The sequence below is a fragment of the Panthera tigris genome, chromosome C1 (assembly GCF_018350195.1).
Source record: "Panthera tigris isolate Pti1 chromosome C1, P.tigris_Pti1_mat1.1, whole genome shotgun sequence".
Lineage (NCBI taxonomy): Eukaryota > Metazoa > Chordata > Mammalia > Carnivora > Felidae > Panthera > Panthera tigris.
In genome coordinates, this window is record NC_056667.1 from 92,500,710 (window position 1) to 92,526,766 (window position 26,057).

The 26,057-nt window shown below is 39.5% G+C and overlaps 1 protein-coding gene across 1 annotated transcript; it reads right to left on the reverse strand.

Moving 5' to 3' along the window:
• Positions 1-1,964: 1,964 nt before the first annotated feature.
• Positions 1,965-26,039, reverse strand: PSMA5 (proteasome 20S subunit alpha 5). Its single transcript, XM_007076428.3, has 9 exons — positions 25,903-26,039; positions 21,787-21,853; positions 15,299-15,425; positions 12,800-12,867; positions 11,783-11,890; positions 11,585-11,643; positions 10,602-10,704; positions 9,505-9,591; positions 1,965-2,217 (listed from the first exon to the last, which is right to left on the reverse strand). The coding sequence occupies exons 1-9, from the start codon at positions 25,929-25,931 to the stop codon at positions 2,140-2,142; spliced, it is 726 nt and encodes a 241-aa protein (XP_007076490.1). The 5' UTR covers positions 25,932-26,039; the 3' UTR covers positions 1,965-2,139.
• Between the last annotated feature and the right edge of the window lie 18 nt (positions 26,040-26,057).

Genomic DNA, 26,057 nt, shown 5'->3' on the forward strand with positions numbered 1-26,057 from the left:
AACTATCACTTTTCCTAGTGAGATTATTTCTGGTTCTGTTTAAATTGAACACAAGAAGTGTTGTAGAAAGTTTTAAAGTTCTACAAAAAAAAAAAAAAACCCACAAAGTTCCATCTCTTTCAAGAATGCTGAAATCCTTTTCTTTTAAGAATTCTAAAGTTTGAGCTATAGAGGGTATGAAACTTACTGCCTCACCAATTGTATAAGGTACAAGTAACACTGCCTGGGCAGTAAGGAGGAAAACAGTGTAAGCTGAGGCTATGGGAGATATGCTACGATCTATTTTCCCTTAAACAATACCCATGATTCAGAGACACAACTCTCACCTCTCCCTAAAGCGGCACACTTTGTGCATGAACCTACACAGAATTAAATTTTTTTTTAACGTTTTATTTATTTTTGAGACAGAGAGAGATACAGCATGAATGGGGGAGGGGCAGAGAGAGAGGGAGACACAGAATCGGAAGCAGGCTCCAGGCTCTGAGCCATCAGCCCAGAGCCCGACGCGGGGCTCGAACTCACGGACCGTGAGATCGTGACCTGAGCCGAAGTCGGACGCCCAACCGACTGAGCCACCCAGGGGCCCCGAACCTACACAGAATTAAAGGGAATGCTGTGGTCTAGTTCTCCCCACGAGAAGCTTCATGGGAGCACAGACCATACTGTTTTCACAGCTCTATTCCCAATGCCTAGTACATTATTACTTGGCACATAGGAAGTAAGTACTCAGTAAGTTTGTTAGATTTGAATAAATAGAAGTTGCGATAGGATTTTTCGGTGGCATTTTCTATCAGGATTTGATAACTGGTGAACATGAAATGAATCTCATGATTATCATATTTAAAAAGTAATCTCAACGTGGGGCCTGAACTCACAACCCTGAGATCAAGAGTCCCATGCTCTACCGACTTGCGCCAGCCAGGCATCCCACCGTGTATTTAATAACAGGGTTAAAATAACCGTAACAGTCTCTGGAACACTGGTGACAATACACTCTGGTTCCCTACTCTCCTTATGTGTATATACAGGGCAAAAGTTTTCTTCCAAGTGTTTCCAGTCATTGTAATTTCCAAAGGCATATAAACACAAGTTTCTGTGGGTTTTTTTTTGGCGGGGGGGGGGGAGGAGAGTTGCCTGGAAACACAGTATGAAATTTAGTATGAATTCAACCTACTCAAATAATCATAACTTATTTTGACATCATGGACAACTGCCTACAAATGTTAATGAAGATAATACACAATCAATTCTGCATTATCCACATATGGATTAGCCAGTCATGTTGTAGATAGTGCAAGTACATTTCAAATCTCAATGAGATTTCCCTATTACTTAGAAGGTGTGTAGGCTTCAAGGGACCTGGCATTGTAAAATCAAGAGTTGATGATTTGAAACCAGAAAATCTGAGTTCAAATCCCAACAGCTTAGTTTTCTGTGTCCACGGACACACAGCCTTAGATTCTTTATCCGTATGATAATGATATCCATTTCATATGGCCATTTTGGGGGCTCCAAAAGATTCCTTAAATAATTTCAATGAGTCATAAGATGGCAGCTCTTATAGTTCTTATCTTCATAAAGTGAAAATCTCTTTCCAAATTATCAACACACAAGAACTGAGACAACATTGTAGTTGGCTTAATGAACTACAACCCTCAAAACATGTTGTTAACATCTCCTTCATATAAGAAATAGCAGCAAAAATACCTATTTAATCAGGTGAAACTATGGCACTGAAATGGATTCGCAATGGTATTAAGATCTTTAAACCATTGCGAAGAGTTGGATAAGCTTAAGTTCATTTGCCAACATCAAGGGATTCATGAGATAGTTGATTCTGTTGTAGATAGACACTAAAACAATTTTAGAATAGATACTCTGATAGGATAGGGATATTAGTACCACTATCCTTTTTGTCCCCTAAAATGAGCATTTCGAACAAAAGACTGCATTAGAAGAGAATACTCTATTAACAAATTTTAAATTTTTCTTTATTTCAGAACTGTCTTTATGTACAGACATCATAAAAAAAATGCACATACACTGGAGATTTTCCAAGGAACAGGAACTGGAAATAAAAGTTAAAAGCATTTAAGAGAACTGAAATTGTCCCAGAAAAGTTCTGAGGATCATGCTTCTTTAAATGTCCTTGATAACCTCTTCAAGTTCTTCCTTTGTGAACATGTGGAAATTCTGGCCGGGCTGCACCGTGGCTAACTGGAAAGAAAGCAGAGAAGGGTTAATGAGCTGGGCTCGATTACCCTGCTGATAGCACTAGCATGGTCAGGAGAAGCTGTGTTAGTGATGCAGCTGTTCATTAGGAACTAAGGGATCTACTATCCAAGGGATATCCTTTTCAGCCACAGGTTCCTAAAATAGCTCTCTGACTCCCAAATAAAAATTCTTATTGACCAAGTTTTCTATTTTGAGGTTAACAGACCACATAACAGTTAACCAAATGCCTGGTGTCATTGTCATTTCTTGACACTACTTCAACAAGTATCAGAAAAGCAGCAGCAAATTACTTGGGGTCAGTACTTTTTCCTTAGAAATATATGAAAAGTGTGTTTACACACTTGGAAGTGAAGCCTGTGTGACCTTTGTTTCCTGGCCACCCTGTGTTTCAATTTTTATCGGTAAAATGGGGATAACAATAGCACCTAATTCATACAGAAGTTGTGAAGATGTGTTAATCTGTGTAAAGTGCTTACAACACTGCCTAGAACATTATAATAAGCACCAAATAATTACCGATTATTATTAGGTATATTATTTTCTTTAAAATTTTTCATAATGCAACTTAACAACAAAGTCTGTTTTAAGTTCATTATTTTGAGAGACAAAGAGAAGAGAGAGCGCATGTGCACATGTGTATGCTCACAAGTAGAAGAGGGGCAGAGAGAGAGAGAGAGAGAGAGAGAGAGAGAGAGAGAGAGAGAGAGAGAGAGAGAGAGGGGTACAGAGCCAGACATTAGGCTCAATCTCATGAACCATGAGATCATGACCTGAGCCGAGATCAAAAGTCGGACGCTCAACCTACTGAGACACCCAGGTGCCCCTGTTTTGTTTTTTAAAAGGACTAGCCATGAAAATAAAAGTATTCCATTAGCACCAACACAGGAAGTCAGTTGAGACTGACAAATATTAGTTATAAATATCAGTCCAGATAGAATCTATTTAAACAATAAAATACAAGGGTCAGAAGACAGTTTCAAATTTAACTAAAACTACCAAGTTTTCTATCACCTCTGCTGATAACATAGTCCCATGTTTTGGGGGCCAATACTGAGCAATAGGTGCCATTTGACATTTGCCTAAAAAGCGGTTGTGTTGGTTTTAAATTTCCTCCTATTGCCTTTTTCTTTAGACTTTACAGTTAAACATACTAGGGTACTTTTGGTAATATTCATTACTGATATTTAACGTAATTTGAAACTTCCAGAATTAGCATAATCCAATTACATGATGTTTATTATTTGCCGCTTCACCTACAGGAAAAACACAAAAAGACTACTAACATTTTAAAACACCTGAAGATCTGATCTGGGAACAGACTTAAAAAAAAATGTTCTCTCAACAAAGCCTGCAGTCTCCACTAGATTCTCCCAACAAAAGACCTATCCAATTACACAAAATGTCAGAACACATATTTATAAAATACATGTTAAACATTATCATTCATGTCCATATAGACCATGGGAAATTAAAATAATGTTATTACTACATCTTTCAAGGACGTGAGGACAGAGACACAAGGTCAATAAAGCAGAGAAGAGTGAGGGCCTACAGAATTTTTTTGTCAAGTTGCTCACAGCTCATAGGCTAGTCTTCCCAAACCATTTCAGGGGCTAAAAACAGAAACCGGGAAAGCTCTGAATAGAAAAGTCTGATAGAATCTGGCTGTAAATTGGTGCTAATAAGACTAGACCCAAATACGGCCTTTAGGAAGGTACTCACTCATCACTAGATGAGTAAAAATAACCCCTTGCATTTGCATCATGATAAACTTATTTACATAGGGAATATGAAAGATACTCTTCTATTTATCTTATTCTTTCAAAAAGTTCTGTGAGACAGGTGAAACATTTTCTTTCATTAATTCAATTAATAATTAATTATTAAGCACTTATGTACTAGTTATAATTGTACTAGGCATTAGGGATCCAAAGATAAAGAAAATCTCTTTTATTTACTAAGGGTGCTGGACACCAAATGCTTTTAATGCCAGGTGTTATAAGAGAGCTGAGCATATGTAGAGGCACAAAGGAGTGATCTAGGGGGAGTCAAGCAAGGTTTCAAAGAGAAGCAACTTTTGAGTTGTGTCACAACTCAAAAATGGGTCACACAGTGGAGAACCAGAAGAGCAGATGGAATGTGCACATGTATAAAGCATGCAACAAGAGGATATATTTGCAAAATGAAGTAATTCTGAATGGCTAGAGCAGAGACTGCATATGGGAGGAGATAAAACGGGAGGCGAAGTAGGAAAGACAGTATACTATAGTGGTTATAAAAGTACAGGACCCCAGGAGGCACCTGAGTAGCTCAGTCGGCTAAGTGTCCGACTTCAGTTCAGGTCGTGATCTCACAGCTTGTGGGTTTGAGCCCCGCATCAGGCTTTCTGCTGTCAGCACAGAACCTGCTTCAGATTCTCTGTCCACCCCCACCTCTATCCCTCCTCCACTCTCTTGAAAACAAGTAAACATTTAAAAAATTAAGAAAAAAAAAGAAGTACAGGGCACAGGAGCGCCTGGGTGGCTCAGTCAGTTAAGCATTTGACTTCAGCTCAAGTCAGGTCAGAATTAGCATAATCCAATTACATGATGTGTATTATTTGCCCCTTCACTTACAGGAAAAACACAAAAAGACTACTAACATTTTAAAACACCTGAAGATCTGATCTGGGAACAGACTTAAAAAAAAAAATGTTCTCTCAACAAAGAGAGAACCCATGTTCACGATTCATGGGTTTGAGCCCTGAGCGGGCCTCTGCACTGGCAGCTCAGAGCCTATAGCCTGCTTCAGATTCTGTGTCTCTCTCTGTCTCTGCCCCTCCCGCACTTGTGTTCTCTCTCTCTCAAAAATAAATAAATTAAAAAAAGAAAAAGTACTGGACCCCAATCACAGCTGGGTTCAAATTTTGACTCCATCATTTACCACTGTTATTTTGAGCAAGGTCCTACCCTCTCAAAGCTTCAGTTTCCTCTTCTGTAAAATGGAAATAGGAATACCAATCTGACAGAGGTACTGTGAGGATTAAAAGAAACAATTGCACGCAAAATGCTTAGCAAGGTGCCTAACAGATTAAACATATGACTTAAGAACAGTAAATTATCATACCATGAAAGAAGTTTACGATTTATCTTATAGACGGGAGTCAGAAAAGATTTCTTTTTCAATTTTTTTAATGTTTATTTTTTGAGAGAGACAGAGCATGAGAGTGGGGGGAAGGGCAGAGAGAGAGAGGGAAACACAGAATCTGAAGCAGGCTCCCAGCTCTGAACTATCAGCACAGAGCCCAACATCGGGCTTGAACTCAAGGACCACGAGACCATGACCTGAGCTGAAGTCGGATGCTTAACCGACTGAACCACCCAGGTGCCCCCAGAAAAGATGTTTTCAAGTGGAGAACAATCAAGACTAGATATGTAATTTAGAAAATCAACCTCAGTAAGCACAATGAAGGAAATGGAATGAAATGAAAGATGGCAAGGCTAGAGGCAAGAAGACTAGTTAGGAAACCTCTGAAAGGATACAAGGCAGGAGAAAATTGAGTGCCTGAACAAAAGAAGGCACTGGAAGTAGGGATGGAGAGGAGGCACTATAATATGACAATTATTTACAAGGGGGCAAAGACAGTGAAGGGAACAATTCAGTGAAGGGAAAAAAAAGGGAAGCCGAAGTCTTCTAGGTTTCTACTGTGAATGACAGGTATACATACCGGTAGCATCATCAACTAAGATTAGAAGGGCAGGAAGATGAAATGGTTTTCAGGAAAGATAATGTTTCGTTTTAGAATTGTCAAAAATTTGGGGCACCTGGGTGGCTCGGTCGGTTGAGCGTCTGACTTCAGCTCAGGTCACGATCACAGTCCGTGAGTTCAAGCCCCGCGTCGGGGTCTGTGCCGACAGCTCAGAGCCTGGAGCCTGCCTCAGATTCTGTGTCTCCCTCCCTCTCTGCCCCTCCCCTGCTCATGCTGTCTCTCTCTGTCTCAAAATAAAAACATTAAAAAAAAATTTATAGAATTGTCAAAAATTTGAGGAGTCTGCTTCAGAAAAGTCAGATAATAGGTTTAAAAAGTGACCACGAAATCTGACAAACTGGAGTTAACTTAGCAAAATAAGAAAAGTCCCAGGGAAATATTAACACTAACAAATGGTAGCAATTGAGGAATAAATGAGGTGAGAAGCGGTGAGGACAATGGATATAGGTTCTCTTGGGAAAAGACCTAGTAATAAAGATTACAAAAAAGGATGAATGGAATAGCGCCCAGCAATAACATGTAACAGACTGATACACACGAGATGAATTTCAAAAATCATTATGCTGAGTGAAAGAAGTTAGACACAAAAGAGCACATACTGTGTGACCCATTTATATGAAATTCTAGAACATGAAAGACAAATCTAACGACAAAAAGCAGATCAGTGGGAAGGAACGAACTAAAAAGGGGCATGAGGAGACTTTTTGGGATGGTAGAAATGTTCTATACCTTAATTGTGGTGGCAGATTATACATTTGTCAAAATTCACTGAACTGTATACTTAAAATAGGTACATTTTACAGTATGTACACTATATCTCAACAAAGTGGATTTTTTTTTTTAAGACAGGATACTAGGTAGAAGGAGGAGTTAACAAAGGTGTGCTTTGTTTTGTTTTTCTAAAAAAAGATGCAGCTTGGAAATTTTCCTTTTTTGTAGAGAAGGACAGGCTGGTGATCCAAGGGACAACTGGTAGAGCAGGGGCCCCCAAATGCCTGACTTTCTCAGACTGACCATCAAAATCACCCAAGGAGATTTCAAAAGTACAGATTTCTGGACTTCATTTCCAAAGACTGATGGCCAGTCAGATTTGGAAACTATCAGAGTACCGGTGGAGTAAACTGTCTTAGACAAGTGAAAGTGACCTTTTGAAATGCAAAAATAACTAAGTCAGGGAGTAATATAGTTAACAATAGAGCATGGGGGGTCCTGGGTGGCTCAGTTGGTCAAGCATCTGACTTCAGCTCAGGTCATGATCTCACGGTTCGTGCATTCTAGCCCCACATCGGGCTCTGTGCTGACAGCACAGATGAAGCCTGCTTGGGATTCTTTCTCCCTCTCTGTGTCCCTCCCCCACTCACATTGTCTTTCAAAAATAAACATTAAAAAAACAATGAGAGAGCATGACTGAGACACATCTGATGCTCTTTTCAAAGCAACACTGAAACTGAATGAGCTAAAAATCTATGCAGTTTCAACTGAACCAAGCAGACCTCAGAACCTGCATTGTGAAGTCAGCAGAGCTATCTCTGAATTACTCTGAGGTAGGAAGAAGGGGGTAGTTTTGGCAGAAATGCCAAGACCCGCGGTGCCTGGGTGGCTCAAATGGTAGAATGTCCGACTCTTGATCTCGGCTCAAGTCGTGATCTCACGATTTGTGAGATAGAGCCCTGTATCAGGCTCTGCATCGACAGCAAAGAGCCTGCTTGAGATTCTCTCTCTCCCTCTTTCTCTGTCCCTCATCTACTTGCTCTCAAAATAAATAAATAAACATTAAAACAACAACAACAACAAAAAAAAAAAAAAAAAAAAAAAAGAAGAAGAAGAAGAAGAAAAGAAATGGCAAGACCCTATCTCATTCAGTACCAAACACCCCCAAAGTACCAGAAAGGAACTGACAAACTCCCTCCTAAGAGTCAGACCGGGTATCACTGTTACTAAGAAAGTGTAAAAATAGTATTTATGTAGTAAGTTTTTCCATTTCTATTCCAAACTCCTCTTCTTCCTGTTACTGCTCAAGAAGTAACCCCTCTTTCCCCCCACCTCCTCTCTCCAATTCCACCCACGCTTTCCCAACTTTAGGCCAGCCCCTTGTTTTGACATTCAAGTTTGCCCCTTTCACTGCAGCCTGTGGAAGCTGGCTGGCTCTAATGGCAAGACATTTGTCAGCCCTTAACCAGGCCATCCTTCACCAGGGATTAACCTAAACATACATTTTCTCAATGCACACTGAGTACAGCTGACATAATTCTGGTAAGTGCTGATTGGTTTAGTTACTGATTTGTGATTACAGACACAGTTGCCTTTAAAAAATTTTTTAATTGAAATATAATATTATGACCACCATCCTGACCTTTTTTTTCCCCTTCTTTTACTTGAGAGAGAGACAGAGAGAGACAGAGAGCGAGCAAGCAGGGGAGAGGAGCAGAGAGAATCTTAAGCAGGCTCCACACTCAGCACAGAACCTGACACAGGTCTCGATCCCACGACCCTGGGATTGTGACCTGAGCTGAAACCAAGAGCCAGACGCTCAACCGACTGACCCACCCAGGCACCCTGTACCCTGACTTTTTTTTCCAGCTTTTCCCCCTTGTTTTTAATGTTTATTTATTTTTGAGAGATAGAGACAGATCATGAGTGGGAGGGGGAAGGGCAGAGAAACGGAGACACAGAATCTGAAGCAGGTTCCAGGCTCTGAGCTGTCAGCACAGAGCCCAACACAGAGCCCGAACCCACAAACTGTGAGATCATGACCTGAGCTGAAGTCATACCCTCAACTGACTGAACCACCCAGGTGCCACCCCTCCGTCCTAACTTGTGATAACAATCTGGTAAATGGAGCCTCCGCTAGTTTTTTTTTTTTTTTCCCATTAGTATTTTAAGGTAGCCCAGCAGTCCTTTTGCTTATCCCAGCCTTCCTTTTTCCCTGTCCATAAAGACTCTTCCAAATAGTTCCCATTTGCCTTAACTCTACTGTTGAATTCACCCACTCTCAGCAGATGATCTAACATTCACCAGGGAAATACAGGACCTCTCTCTCAATTCACCTGCAAACCTACTCTATCTTTTTACTCACCATTATCTCCTTTTCTCCCATCTACTCTTAGCATCCTAAATAAGGGCAGTCAGAATCTGGTCCACAACTCTCTGGTATCATCTCTTGCCACCTCACTCACTACCTTACATATATCTTGCACCCCAGCATTCAGAAAACCCTCAAATTCTCCATTGCATACAATGTTATTTTATATCTTTGAGCCTTTGCACATGGCTGTTCCCTCTTCCTGGAGTACCCTTCTCTTCCCTTCTCTAGCATCACCTCTTCCAGGCAACTTTCCTAATGTCCTAGGATAAGTTAACACGTTTTGGGGACAGTCCATTCTTATTACTATTATAGAAGTATTGGAGCTTCAAAGGATAACAATAACTTCTTAAGGGCTGAGCATACAAAATGTGATTATTTCCATGGGAGATAAGGGAGCTATGATATCTGAATAAAAAACACCACAAGAGAAAAATACCTCTATATTAGTTGCATTCAGCTTCTCCTCCATTACTTGTTTGAGGATGATGAGTGAAGACTTGATGGCTTCTTTCAGTGTCATAGACTTGAAACAAAAAGGGTAAGAAGAGTAGCCATTATGTAATTCCTCCTTCCTTCAAAGATTTCCCCTATCTCCCTGAATGATATAGCAAATATTACTAAATCAAGCAGCTTAGTAAGTACAGTGCATTACCAGGTATCTCTAGAATTCAAGTAAACAGTAAATAAGTAGAATACATTCATTCAAAGTTTCAAGTCTTATTTTGAACCAGATCAAAGTCACCAACTTTCATATTAAGTGATCTTTGAAGAAGTGGAAAGGGCTACACTTCTCTAGTTATCCTCTTTTAATACAGAAACAAGATAATATTGGGAATATCCTATGATTCACAACTCCCAAATGATCTAAAAAGGTAGCCCACTGGTTTAATAAACCTGCTCTTGTAGTACCGTGTTTTGAACCCATGAACCCAATTTCTTCCACACATAAAATCAATACTATCAGGGGTAGAGGGGAGTAGACATCCCTGTGTGAACCAGTAAGTAAGATAGCCTTCAACCACAACAAGTTACCCAAAGCCAAGTCTTCCCATCCTACAAGGTAAAAAATGCCAAATGTCTACTTGCTTTTAGAGCCAGACTAGGAAATCTATCTGTTAAGTAAAGCTTTCAAGATAAAGGGTAAACAAACTGAGGTCATCTATACCATGGTACAGCACTCAGCATTAACTACTGATATGTGCAAAAATACGAATGGATCCTAAAAACAGCATTATTGAACAAAAAAGGCAAATGCAAAATATAAACTGTATGACTGCATTTATAGAAAGGACAAGAACAGACAAAACTAATCTACAGTGGTAAACATGGTTGAAAGGGAGGAAGAGAGTGAACGGAGAGGAAATAAGCATTTCAGGGAGTGATGGAAGTGTTCTCCATCTTGTTTTAGGTGGTGGTCACGAGGGTGTGTACTCCTAGAACTCCTAGAACTGAACACTTAAGGTCTTCCCATTTTATGTAAATTAAACCTTGATTTATAAAATAATAATAAAAGTTGTGAGAGTACTCAATTACCTTGTGGTAAACTTCTTGCAAGGAGCTCTGGGCACCCTCTGAAGCAGAGCCAATTGCTCGAGCATCACACTGTACAAAGGTCCCAGATGGGTCCATATGAAACCTGCAAAACCCCCCAAAAGAAGGGGGTCACAAATGCTTAAGAGTGGTGGCATTTTATGTAACAAATATCTCACTAAAGAATATAAATGCTTGGCCCTGCAGTGGAAACTCCACTGAAATACTGAGGTACAGGTCCAAAAGATGTTGTATGCCTAGAGAAACCAGATTTTTTTTTTTAAGTTTATTTAAGTAATGTCTATACCCAATGTGGGGCTCAACTCACAACCCCGAGATCAAAATTCACATGCAAAGTCACATGCAGCTATAGAAACCAGATCTTTTATTTTATTTTTAAAGTTTATTTATTTTAAGATAGGAAGTATGCACGAGCCAGGGAGGGGCAGAGAGAGAGGTGAGAATATCCCAAGCAGGCTCCATGCTAAGCATGGAGCCCAATGCAGGACTTAATCCCAGGACACTGGACCATGACCTGGGCTAAAATCAAGAGTTGGACGCTCAACCAACTGAGCTACCCAGGCACCTGAAACCAGATCTTTTAAAAAGTGTTTAAGAAAATTAATTCATTCCTCAGAAATTTAGAAGTATAGAAGATATAAATATGGCACTTGTGTATGCCTATCTAAATAATATTTGAGGAAAAGGAACAAATCAGCATTCTAAAGCAAAGCTCTAAAACACACCCTGACTATAGTACAAGGTTGCTTCTAATTCTTTCCAGAATCAGCAGTGGTTCCAACAGGGAATTTCTTCACAGAATGCTTGTCTTTGTATAAACAGCACAGAATCACTGAACTTTAGAGTTAGAAGCCCTTCATTTTTTATAATTCTACAATAATCCTCTCAATTTAGACAACCAGTCCCCATCCCAAATTAAAATAATTCTACAAAAAAAGAAACAGGAAAAAATGGCAAATTCTTACAGCTGGGGTCCTTTCTCATCAACTCCTCCAAATAACAGTGCTACTCCAAAGGGACGAGACTAGAACCAAAAAACAAGAGGTATTAAGATAAACAAATGGCTACTGAAGCAGGAGGTAAGAGGGGCTGGGAAAGGTATGTTCAGAGGACAAATGTCCTAAGTCCCTTAGAAGGAAACTTGCCACAAACACCACACTCACCATGGCACCTGGATCTGCATCTTCTTCTCCAAACTGCAGAGCTAGATTGGACACAGCCTGAGTCACACTCTCCACGGTCATTGTCTCATTGTAGGTGAACCAATGGTTCTAGAAAAAGAGCAAAATGTGGTCTAACTTTTAAATAAGAAAAGCATTAAAGCAGTCCACCATCTCACTACATACATCCCTGTGGACTATGGTTGCAAACCGAAGGCTCAGCTCCAGTGTGTTTTTCTTAACACTGAACTCGAATGCTTGGGCCTACATGAGAGGAAGAGAAATAGCTCTAGAAAGAAACTGTGATCAAAGTACCCTAAGCATTAATGACGGACTAGAGGATTATTCCCTTGAAAAACAGAGTTAGCCCTTCATAGCACTAAGCTTAGTCTTTTCACAAAGTGAATGCTAACAGCTAAGTGCCACTTTCCCTCAAAGAGCCTACCTTATCATTGTGTTGGTGTTTAAATTAAAGGACTTACTCTTACATAAGTACTGACAGTAAAGTTGAAAATAAGTGCAAAAAGTTTTATCAATCAGGAATTTTTTTCTTACTGGTCTTTTCTCGAAGCAGCAGGTACTCAATTAAAGAAAAAAACAAAATCAGCATTCTTGACCTGGTACATAACATTACTCACCATAGGAGAGCTGTTACTTGCAAGCCCAGCACCAAAGGCAGTTGGGGTAGAATGTCCTTTAGCTATGTCCACTTCCTGCTATGGTGCTCCCACAGTTAATTAGGGAACAGAATGTAGTGCAATGCTTGCTTTATTTAAGGCAAATCAAAAAGAAGCAAGAGACTGTCAGCACTATTTACCAGGGCTTCCTTAAAGCTGCAATGGTTGGATGGCTAGACTCCAAGCCTCAACAAGTTATTAACTAGGTGGTCTATCCAAAAATCACTCCTAAGAGCTACATCTGATATTAACACAGATAGCCTGCAATACAGCCCAGGCAGCTACATCATTAAACAAGGAACTCAAGCATCAAGGTAAAAAGGAGAGATGATGCTAATTTTACCTGTGTCTCCACTCTGGCTTTATCAATTAAAGTCTTAGCATCAGCAATTAGCCCACTCATGGCACAACCTGCAATGTAAAAGCAATAGTGACCCAGGGGCCAAATCCTAGCAGAACTCTTTCATCCACTCAAGAAATACTGAAACACTGGAATGGAACCATGGCGGCCATACGCAATCCCATAGCAATACACCCAAGAGGTTAGATGGGAAATTATTTGATTATACTGAACACAAGTATAATTATACTACAAATAAATAAAACCATCTGCAATAACTCAGAAGTCCAGTATTAAGATAGAAGACAGGCAAGAACAGCCAAACAAGCATGAATTTTCACATATTACATCCTTAAGCATTCCTTTAGCATTCTCGTAGACCACAATACACTTTCAAACTAAGCGAACACTAACATCCCAACAGAAGAAATAAGGAAAAAAATAACCATGTCACTATGAGCTATAAAAGGCCCCAGGATAAAATCAAAAGCTTTTTCACCTCCCTGACCAAATACAAACCAATTAGTTTAGAAAGAAAGTTTGCCTGATGGTCCAAGATGCCAACGTTATAGCTGTTACTTTATATGCCATAACTTGAAATCTGTATTTCCAGCTTAAGCCTTACTACCACATTTCAAACCTATGAAGCCAATGACTCCCTTAATATATCTACTTGGACATACCACCAACTCAAATCAAGTTCTTTCTTCCTTCTAGACTCCTTGGCCCTCACAACCAATCAGATCCCAAATTCTATCAATCTCCATCTGATTAACCTGTCCAGCATTAATCCTTACGTTGTCCATTCTCTGTCTACTGCCTTGGTTAAATCCCTCATTGTTTCTATTTGGATTAAAGGAAATTTCTTTCCAGGTCTCCCTACCTCCAGTCTCAGGCCCCTTCACTCTACCTGCAAACTTGTTATGAGAACTGTCTTTCTAAAAGACTAATCTGGGGGCACCTGGGTGGCTCAGTTGGTTAAGCATCTGACTCTTGGTTTAGGCTCAGGTCATGATCTCATGGTTCGTGGGGTCAAGCCCCACATCAGGCTCCTTGCTGACAGTGCAGAGCCTGCTTGAGATTCTCTTTCTCCCTCTTTCTCTGCCCCACCCCTGCTCATACTCTCTCTCTCTCAAAATCTGATGATATTACCCCAAAGCTTAAAATCTTTCCCATCAAGTTGAAGCTCTTTAGCATGGTAAAAAGACTTCTACTGTCTGATCCAAGACTTATTTCTTGCTACAGTCCACCTGCGAGTCATACCAAACTTCTTGTGCTAGGGTATTCCCTATTTTACACCACTAAGGGTTTGCTCATTTCTATTCCCTCTGACTGGAGTGCTCTCCCTTCCTATACCCACACACTTGTTCACTTAGTGACCGTTTCCTCATCTTTCAGAATTCAACTCAGCTCAAGCATCGCTTTATGGAATCTTTTTCTGAAAGTCCCACTACCACTGGTCCCAGACAAAACTAATGATTTCCTCTTTTGTACCCCTACTGAGCACATACTACAGCCTCTCTTAACACCTACGTCACTCAACTGCATTTACTTATTTACATGTCCACCTCCACTATCAGACTGTATGCTTCTGAAACATAAGGACTATGTCTCATTTTTCTCTGTATCCCTGGTGACTAGCATAGGTCTGGCACATGGTAGGTTCTCAATTTGCTGAATGAAGTGACACTGATCTATCTCCAGACACACAACTTGGGATTAAGTAGACAAAATGTTCTTAAAGGACTAAATCTCAGCTTCTACATCTGAAAGATACTGTCAAGCTCCTGGAGTCACCATGGCATTGGTTCTGAGGCCTTCAGGCAACTAATTATTTTACCAATATTCCACTAATTAGATGACTAAATGGTTAAGAAAATTTCAACAGTCAACTAAAATGCAGAACTACTCACCCTGTAATGCTACAATGATGCCAGAAGCTAAGGCAGGGAAATTATAACAGAGACCAAAACAAAAACAAAAACAAAAACAAAAAAGAGTGCTGGGGTGTGGGGGATATAGGGGAAGACAGGGAGTAAAAAGATAAATCTGAAAACAGAGGAAGAGGACTGATCTGCTCAAAATCTATTATTCTCATGCTCTCTGAACCTTAGTCACTCTAAAGACCTTTAAGAATTCCTCTTTCTAGTGGACACTCTAGTTTTCCACATGATCCTCTGCTCCAGATGGCTTCCTACTAGGGCTAACATTATGCAACATTGAAGACCCAGCCATCATAGGGAGCTGGCCTATGATTCAACCTTTACATATTTCGACAACCATATTCGCCAAGTCTCAATTTGAAAGAGAAAGGAACTTCTGGAAGTAGGCTGAGCCCTACAATTGCTTCCCACTCCTATATTATGCACACTGGCTTACTGCCTGGAAAACAGTAGCTAATAAGGGGATAAGATGTTCATCTAATGAACCTCCTGTGGAACACCAAAGAAGACTAATTAATCCAAGCCAGATCCTATAGAACAACTTCCCCCTACTCCTTACCTATGTGAGCATCAATCTCTACAATTTTCTCAATGCTGCTAGGCTCCATTAGTGGGGAGGTAATTCTCTTCTCCACAGCTAGGCACACACCCTCTGATGTCTGAATCCCAATGGCTGTAGAACCAAGCTAAAAAGAAACGTGTTATAGTTATCATGTACAGGTCAAAGAACAGTCTCACATACTCACCAGGAATCTCTCTGAACACTGCACAAGACAGAAGCTTCAATTAGCCATACCAAGTATTCAGAGAGTATAAACAGCACCCTAATAAGTAATGTGTTATTCTTGTCAATGGCAGGAACACTTGATTTACAGATTTTGTTCTTCTAAAGGGAAAAGTTCAATGAAGTCTTGAAAACATCTGGAAAATGATCAACTCTAATGCCAATATTTTGGAGAGGGGTAGATTCTAAAGTTCTAAACATCAACGGGCAAAAAAGTAATGAAACTAGAATGTTTTTCTTTTCACCTCTGTTCTCTTGACCTGTCCCCAAAGGTAGTATTTCTCAAATCTACATGACCTCCAGAAAAGTAGTGTACATTAAAAAAAGGAAAAAGGTGCCTCGGTGGCCCAGTGGGTTGAGCGTCCAACTCTTGATTTTGGCTCAGGTCATATCTCACAGTTTGTAAGATAGAGCCCTGTGCCAGGCTCTGTGCTGGCAGCACGGAGCCTGCCTGGATTTTTTCTCTCCCTCTCCCCCAAAATAAATAAACAAACAGACAAACAAAAGAAGAAACAAAAACACCACCACAAACATAATTATTAACTTAATCTTTTGAGGTCACTAGCAGTTTACAATATAGCTTAATTTCATCTCCCCATCTCCAGGGCACCATTCTAGTCACCGATCCCTCTATGTCTGTTTCTTTATCTGCAAGATGGGGGTAATAAAACATCAAGAAAGTAAATATATTAATACATAAAATGCTTAAAATGGTGCCTGGCACATAATAAATGAGTAACAAAATTAGTCATTCTTCTTATATGCCTAGATTACTTCAACATCCTCTTACTTAGGTTCCCCATCTTAATCTCTCTCTTAATGTATATTTCATGTTATAGCCTAACTGATCTAATAAAATGCTATTTTAATTATACTTCTTCTCTGAAGAACTAACATCTCCCTATATTGCCTGTCACATAAAATCCAAATAAGCTTCCAAAGCCCTCAAAACCTAATCTCACTTTTCATTTCAAACTTTATTACTCATTATTCTCCAACAAAATCTACCAGGTATAGCCCAACCCATTTTCTCATGCCATATTACTTATCCCTTAACTCACAAACCATGAGATCATGACCTGAGCTGAAATCAAGAGTTGGACGCTTAACTGACTGAGCCACCCAGGTGCCCCTGAATTACCATTATTATTTAGTTAGTTCCACAAAGCAATGCCTGCCAGTGCAAGCATCAGACTCCCGGAACCTGTTATTGTAAAGGAGTCCAAGGAATTTCATGAATCATTATGCATAACATGCTTAACATGACTGCAGACTGCATAATCATGTCTCATACATAAGTGAATTATTTTTCAAATGCATAAAGTTGTGACTTTATTTACAAATGTTTTTCAATGTATATACCAGCTTTTTTTTTTTTAATATATATGCATAACTACAGGAGAGGACTGTTAAAGAACTTTATGTAAAAAATGGGCATTCATACTTCTAGGTAAAGGTATAGACTGAACACACACATTAGCTCTACTCCTTCCCCTAGCCTCGTAATAGTACAAAATTAAAGGATGGCAGAGTCAGGGGGTAGGGGGCGATGCACAAATATACTAGCACAAAGAGAATGGGCAAAGGCACAGCAACAAAATTTCTAGGAAAGAAGACAGGTTAGTGATAATTTACTTAATAGACCTGAGAAATCTGAACCCTAAACCAGTAGTAAAGAAAATCAAGAAACAATCTGATTTACATTATAGGATCCCAAAAAAGAAAGGGACCTCTGGAAATAGAAACAAAGGAGCTAAAAATCACAAAATCAGTTCAGTGTTTACCTAAGAAACAGATTTCCAGATCCCCTCCCCTAGGCTATAAAGCTAGATGACAGCTCCCACCCCCACTCCTATAGAAAACTCTGGAAAGGGTAAAACAGACAGTGGTCTTTGGATTGGGGGACACTAAGCACAGTCAAAGGCAGGAGTACCAGAGTGAAAACAGGGGATTAAGTAAAGACTGACTAGCTGAAGGTTAAGAACTTCAGCCTTCTTTCCCCATTCAGCTCACTGAAGCTAGTAGCTGAAACACCTTTCAGGCATGAAACGAGAAGGGGCAGTTTTCTCTAGAACAGTTTTCAAACATGTTGGACAAAATCGACATTAAGAAATATATCTTATATCATGATCAAAACATACTAACATACGCAAATAAATACAATAGAAACAACGTGGGAAAAAAACAATGAAACACCAATAGTATCAACATGGCATTCTGATATCTACTGTTCTATTCCACTCAAAAAGAAATGCTACCTTGACCCACTAAATTGATTTCAATGCTCACTAATTGGTCAAGACCTGTAGCTTAAAAAACATAGCTCTAAAGAATCTAACCAATTCAAGAAAAAAAAAATTGAAAGAAAAGTTTAAAAAAAAACCCTTAAAGAATATATTTCATCCATAAAACAAAAATAGGACACTAATAAGAAAAAGGAAAAAATAAAGGAGCTTAGAAATTGAAAAAGCAGTATGCCCAGAGAACTAGTCCAGAATTGGAACAGGTCAGAAGCTCAAAGATATTTTTAAGAATCTTTACTGGATACTTAATGTGCTTGGAAATTTTGAGAAGATACATATAACCTAGAGAGACTTTGGGGATTATTTATGACATGTATACATTAAATTAAGTAAATTTTTAAAAAAGAAGAGCTCTTAACTCCAGGAAAATATAGTGCAGAAATGGAAAAATGGCTCAGCTGTGAATACATTTACATAGTCATATGACTATAAGTGTTGACTAATGATCTCACAAAAGTATATATTGAGTGAATTGCTGTACCTCCACCCCAGGAGGAAAGCGTGTGTGTGTGTCCATGTGTGTCATTGGGGGCAAAAATCTTCATCGTCTATAATGTAAAGTCTGTGGATAATATCTAAACAAAAACAAAATTTTTTTCCCCACTTCTGCTGGCTGTCTGCTTCTGTGCTAGAAATATGGAAGCAAATGCCAAGAAAATTATCAGCTAAAAGATCTTAAAAGTGTTGCTTTTGGGAAGCTGAAGATAGAGGGGGCAGTCCTCAGGGATTGCTGTTTTTGTTACAAGGTTGATATAATTATTTTATCTTTTGATTCTAAAACTACATGCAGGTATGCCTTAAGAATAAAAATGTAAAAGTCAGAAAATATTACTAGAGAATTTAATTTGGCACTTAGTTGTTCTCTAGTTGTTTTACGTATAGTACATTGCTCTTAAATCTCCAACTGAACAGAGCAGGACAGACTTTATATCTACTTTTTTTTTTTATGTTTATTTATTTTTGAGAGAGAGAGAGAGAGAGAGAGAGAGAGCGTGCACACAAGTGGGGAAGGGGAAGAGAGGGAGACACAAAATCTGAAGCAGGCTCCAGGCTCTGAGCTGTCAGCACAGAGCCTGATGTGGGGCTTGAACTCACAAGCCGAGATCATGACCTGAGCCAAAGTTGTACACTTAACTGAGCCACCCAGACACTCCCTTTATATCTACTTTTAAATTTTATCTGGCAGACTTGTTCTCAACCAGGGGCCATTTTATCCTCCAGGGGACATGTATCTGGAGGACAAAATCTAGAGACAGTTTTGGTTGTCACAGTTAGAAGTGTGAGTGCTACTAGCATCTAATCCCGCTGAACACTCTACCATGCACAGGATGGTCTCTCAACAAAGAATTATCCAGTCCAAAATGTCAATAGTCCCTGGGTACTATAACTATTTTGTGGATGAAGAATTCTCATATTATAAGAATTCACAGCCTGTTCAATTTGGCCTCCAACTTAAATAACTTCCTAAGTTTCCACTCCAAAAAAAAGATTAATATTTTCAAGACAGACTAAGTAATAAAATGTACCAAAATCAAGGGAATTTTCTTTTGAACACTTACATTTACCCCAGATATTTCAGTATTACAATTCTGCCTAAAGTCCACCCCACCCCTTGGTGGGGACTGAGGAAAGGAAGTGAGGGAACATTTGAAGACTCTACCTAGTATTTCTTTAGTATAACTCATAGTAACCAATGTCCACATGCTCAGTTTAATATGGTAATTTTGACACTGCCAGATTATCCTTCCTTCCCCCAAAAAACTTACTCCAAAGGCATTTTTTCCCCACTTCTGCTGGCTGTCTTTCACCCATGCCATCCATACCGTACCTCCAAATGACAACTTATACTTGCCATTCTTAGTCGTTTCTCCAGCTCCTTTCATGCTGCTGAATACTTATGGTTATCAAATTGCTTTCTCATTGACAACTCATAAGTTGCCAAGGCGACAACCAGGTTGTTTAAATACCAAAGAGCCTGAATTTTCACATGGGTTAAGTCACATCTATTAAAGGGTCACATGGCTATTTCTATCTTAGCCCAACCTAGGGTAGACATCACATGGTCTCTAATTATCTTTAAGCAAACTGAAAATTACTAGCAGTAAGAAGCTTAAAGAAGAACCCCCCCCAAAACTGAGGATTATTCTTGGCTTGGATAGGACTATTATCTTTAGAGGCTCAAAATAAATGCCACAGCTTGAAATCGTCATAGTCTTCACAATTCATAATAATGTATGGTTTCAATACAGGGCAAAGATGATCAGAAACAGGCACTTGTAGCTGGCCCACCACTTTCTGTCCCACCATCTATCATAGTGCATCCACCTTTACTTCTATGTCTTCAACTAATCACAGTCTCTTTTGCCCTTTTCTAGATTCTCATACAATAGTTTTCTATAATACACTCTTTTTATAGTAGGTAACTTAGAAACACAGTAGCTCTCTTCAATTATTTGAAGAACTGTTTTTGGAAAAGGTTTAAACATCCTGTGTGGTTCAAGGACAAAACTAGGGACAACTAAGGAAACTTCAAAGAAGCTAGACTTTGATTTATTTATTTTACAGTTTATTTATTTATTGTGTGTGTGTGTGTGAGAGAGAGAGAGAGAGAGAGGGAATGTGAGAGAGGGAGAGAGAGAATCCCAATCAGGCTACATGCTATCAGTGCAGAGCCTGACACAGAGCTTGATCCAACTAACTATGAGATCATGACCTGAGCCGATACCAACTGAGCCACTCAAGCACCCCAGGAAGCTAGACTTTTGATTCAATACAAGGATAAATTTCTAAACCATTATGAATTGTTTTCTAACAGAATGAGCTACCTAGTGAGAAAATATTCTATCACTAGGACTATACAAACAGAGGTTATTTAGGGATGTAGAGGTGACTGAAGCACAGAGTAATGGGTTCATCTAGATCATTGATTCTCAATTCTTGCTAGATATTAGAATCACTGAAGGAGCCCTTAAAAATACTGATGCCTGGACCTTCCTTGGATAACCTAAATCAGAACTTAGATTATCCGTAATTCAACAAATGCAGATCCCATGTGATAACTAACTTTAAGTATAGATAGCTCACTTACTGATTTTGTTAATACTGGTTTGGGGGCGCCTGGGTGGCTCAGTTGGTTGAGCGACCAACTTTGGCTCAGGTCATGATCTCGTGGTTTGTGAGTTCGAGCCCCGCGTCAGGCTCTGTGCTGACAGCTCAGAGCTTGGAGCCTGCTTCAGATTCTGTGTCTCCCCCTCTCTCTGCCCCTCCCCTGCTCATGCTCTATCTCTCTCTCTCAATAATAAATAAACGTTAAAAAAAAAACTAAAAAAAAAAACTGGTTTGAACTATTTGATTTTGTTACATTACAGGACACATCTCTTACTTAGTCCTGAAAGTGTCCAGTACAAATCCACAATTTTAAGAATACAGGTGATGAGTTAAACAATTTTTCAAAGTATCTTCCAGATGCTAAGTCCAGACCTCTATATCCCTCTCTTTATAGCCAAGAGGATTATGAACACAAACATGTCCCTTCAGCCCCACTGAGAAAAAGATACTTACATAATTATGAAGCATTGATCTGTTCAAAAGTCTTCAGGAATAGGATTGAAATTGATATTAAAACGGTTAGTGGTTGGGTAAAGGGAGATACAGAATATTTTCTAAACAAATAGCTAAAACATGGGGCACCTGGGTGGCTTAGTCGGTTAAGCGTCTGACTCTGGCTCAGGTCATGATCTCACGGTTCTGTGAGTTGGAGCCCCACGTCAGGCTCTTTGCCAACAGCTCAGAGCCTGGAGCCTGCTTCAGATTCTATACCTCCCTCTCTCTCTCAAAAATAAAATAAAAACATTAAAAAACAAAAGGGAGAGATAGCTAAAACACATTTACTCCAAATGTTCTGCCAGCAATGCAGGAGGTTGCCATGAAATTTCAAAAACTTGCTACTTGATACTATACCTTGATAGCTTCAATGGCATATTCCACTTGAAATAATCTTCCTTCAGGAGAAAAAGTATTCACACCCCTATAATTAAAAAAAGCATTAAAGATTGTCAGAAAAAGTGTAGAGAAACAAAACTCAAGTTCCTTGACATCTAGCTCAAATAGCTACAAGATATGCATGTTGTCATTATTCTCCTTTGCCCACAACAATCTGTAGCTATTGTTTTGTACATTAACAGCTTTTCAAGAAAATGGAACTTATGTATGGAACACTTCTGTGCTACTCCCAGAGGCTTCAAACTGATCAAATGAGAGCAAGGGGCTTTCTACCTCAACTCTGAACCAAACTGAATTCCCTCAGTAAATTCAAGCCCCCAAAACTACCTGGCAATTCCCAATATGCTTTTATCCTTCTCCCCTTCACATTACGTGCATTTAATGTCAATATCATACTTTTCAGTAAAAGTCAGTTACAGGTACGTTTCTCTATTTATTTGTATGAATTAGTATTGCTATCTTAACAGACTGAGATCGGGCTGGTTCCTAAAGCCTAAGCTAGTTTATTCATTCCATACATATTTACACCAATTACACGCTAGACTTCTTTTTCTTTCTAATACACCTTCCCACCTTTTCTTGTTCCATTCTGTTGGAAATCCCTATGGAGAAGAGGCATCAATCATGGTCTTAGCTATAAAAGTCTTCTGCACACAATGGACACTTCAAAAATACTTGAACAAATGAATGAAAGTAGTTATGATCCTTGGCTTATAGAGTTTGGATTTGATAACATGTAACATGATATATAATACAGTGTTTTCAAATTTGTTTTATCAAAAACTCTTTCTTCAAAAAAAAAAAAAAGTATATGTATCCCCGAAATACAAAACAGGTAATAATACAAGTTGACATTTACTGCATATCTACTATATACCTGGCATTGTTATAAACCTTTAAATTATTTAATTCACTTAACCCTCAAAATAATCCTATGAAGTAACATTTAAAGACAGACATTATTTCACAGATGTGAAAGTTGACAAAGAGGTTGAGTAATATGCCCAAAGTTAGTCAGCATGTAAGGGGCAGAGGTGGAATTAGGATTTAGGCAATGTGACTGCGGAGACCTATCTTTGAATTGTTCCACTATACTGCCCTGGGAATTATTACTCTGGGCTAAATCAGGAGTGAAAAGAGAATCTCACCATCCCAGAATCCTCCTGGCCCCAGAGGTAATATCCCAGAGGTCATTTAAAAGTTCAGAACTCTAGGAACAATTTTTAAAAATCACTGAGTGAAAAGTCTGAGGACAGAAGACTGAAATTAAGTTCTAGTTCTGCCACTTAGTAGCTTTAATTCCCTCAAATGAAAAACAAAAGACAAAACCTATCGTACATCTATCACAAGATAATTAATATTGAATTGCACAGAGTATGAAAGAATTTTGTGATAAAGTACCATGTGAATACAGTATTTTCACCTTAATTCAGGCACTTCATCCTAGTATAGTATTAATTACTACATCCTTATATGGGCTCTACTCTTGGCTGTCTTCTCACACTTCACTGTTCTTTGGGTTAGTTCATTTACATCAAGCACCAACTACTCTCAAACCTCTATTACCGGTCTGACCTCTTCCCTGATTAATTTAATGAATCCTGAGCATTTTCACTTGGATATCCCATTAGCACCGAACACTCAATATCTTCCAATCTGAAATATCTCTTTAAATCCAGCCATCCTTGCAAAATCAGTTCCATCTCCTGTCATCCTATTTCATTTTTATTTTAAAACACCTGCAATCTCTCAGTTCCCCAAGCTAGAAAGTTCTGAATGATCTGACTCATTTCTCCCCATCTTCTCCCACATTAATCATATACCAAGTCACATCAATTCCTCCCACAAGGTAACTCAACACTCTTTCATTCTCAACGACCTCATTACCTTTCACCTAACTATTGTAAGCCTTCTAACTGGTATTGACTCACTCTTTCTTCTGCTCCTGTCAAATAATCTCTGCAAAACACAATTATGTAACTTCTTCAAATAAAAATTAATACCACATGGTTGCCTAAATAGTGACCCAAACTCCAGGGGCGCCTGGGTAGCTCAGTGGGTTGAGTGTCCCACTTCAGCTCAGGTCATGATCTCACGGTCTGTGAGTTCGAGCCCCGGATCGGGCTCTGTGCTGACAGCTTGGAGCCTGGAGCGTGCTTCGGATTCTCTGTCTCCCTCTCTCTCTGCCCCTCCCCTGCTCATGCTCTAACTCTCTCTGTCTCAAAAATAAATAAAAACACTTTAAAATTTTTGAAAAAAAATAGTGACCCAAACTCCTTCACTACAAAAAAAATCCATCCAATATCTAGCACCCTCCTGTTTTCCCCATAGTTCACCACTCCCATACATGTATCAAATGTACCACACAGAAAAGAATGTTCCAAACAGGCACTGTTTCCCCACTGCCCCTCCTTTGTTTATCCTATATTCTCTGCCTCCAACCTACTGACTTAGTCCATATTTATTAAAATCTTCTTCTTTCTCAAGACTCAGTTTAAATATCGGCTCCTTTTTAAAGTTTTCAATGACCCCCTAATATTGAATGCAACCTCTCTCAACAAACTTTCTATAGTACTTGATTTGAATTTCTCTAATGACATGAAGCCACTTCTGACTTGCACTATAGTTATTTTTTAAATAGCTCTTTAAAAGGCAAGCTCCCATTTAAGAGCAAGAATCTTGATTTTGTTCACTGCTGTATGGCCAGTAACTAGAACAGTGTCTTGTACACAGCAAGCATGCAAGTATATTAGCTAAGTGAATTTAAAAAGGCTGTATTTTAGGCATTCTTGGGAGGATATAAAAATGAATAACACATAGCACTCATTGAAGATGTTAAGTAAATGATCACAGAACCTTAATAAAGACTTTCTGATAAGGATAATAATGTCTATCATACACCCCCTAACTCAAAATTCTATCACCCAAGGAGGATTTTTTTTAATGCTCTGGAAAATAAATACCAAGTCATTTTACAGAACAGTACGAAAAGCTGTCAGTTTTAAAACTTCACATATATATATTCTGAGTCAGTAAAAGCATAAAAAAAGTGGGAGTTCCAAGTGATAAAACTTTTGACAGGATCAACATACACTTGACAAGAAATGCAGCTTCTAAAGAGCTAGTAGAAAGAAAACATCTGCCTTTCCTGGCTAAACAAACAAACAAACAAACAAACAAACAAAAAAACCCAAAAACATCTTTGCAGCTATGTGAAAATCTAACCCACCCAAACAGAAACTGAAAGTAACAATGTCTAATTGTCTATGCACAATTTTACTCAGCATTTCCAAACCCTGAAAAATATTTTTTTTCTTTTAATGAATACAACAATCTCACAACCTTAATTTCAAAAACAGATGTGGCCTTAACACACACACAAACTAAGTTGCTTTAAGCTTCTCAAAAAGTGCGAAAAGTCTAGGTCTAGTGGAATCAGCGTGATGAGGAAACTCTTAAGAACCACTCTAAATTCCAGTTCCTATAAAATCAGACTCCACACTCCATCCGGGCATAGCTGAGAATACTTTCAGACTTTTGCAGAAACTATACATACCAGCATGCCCTCCTACATTTCAACCAAAGGAAAGGTTACTCTACTTCCACAACTAAGAAACGGAAAACGAGGTTGTTCCCCTAGAAGGAAGGGGGAGCTGAAATTATGAGAGCCATTAAAGAATCTCTAGTAGCTTTTTCTTTTTTTTCAGGCAACACGTTCACATTTTTTAAAAAGGCAGTCATACTCAGCACGAAAGATGAACGGAGGCGGGGTTGACCCCTGGACTTCTCCGGGTTAAAGGTCGGAGTCGCGGCCCCTCGGCCTTCTTCCCCAAGCACAAAGCGGGGCTTCTCCCTTCCGCACCGAGTTGGGACCCAGCAGTGACTCAGCGGTAGCACCTGGCGCGAGTCTAGCTTGGGGAATCACTGCAGGCGGCTGGGGAGGACAAGAGATCCCCAGGCCGGGCCAGCCTCGGGTTCCTGGGGCGCCCCATGACACGGCAGAACCCAGGCCGTGGCCGGGCCCCAGTCCTGCCCACTCACAACCCCGACCCCACTTTCTCCCGACGCACAGACCTGTCGTACTCAGACCGGGTGAGGAACATGGCGAGGGCAGGAAAAGCTGGCAGCAGCTACGTGGGGTTTCTGAGGGCCAACACGAGTCCACCAGCACTCAACTCACCCACACCACCACAAAATTGAGGCCCTGCTTCCAACTGCGCGTGCGCAGG

Bases quoted from the DNA above. Each gene is read 5' to 3' on its own strand.
- PSMA5 (XM_007076428.3), bottom strand. From the start codon at position 25,931: ATGTTCCTCACCCGGTCTGAGTACGACAG. The intron at 11,891-12,799 runs GTAAAATTAGCA...CTCTTTTTCTAG, and splicing joins AAGCCAGAGTGGAGACACAG to AACCATTGGTTCACCTACAA. The intron at 9,592-10,601 runs GTAATTGAGTAC...TTTTGTTTCAAG, and splicing joins TGCAAGAAGTTTACCACAAG to TCTATGACACTGAAAGAAGC.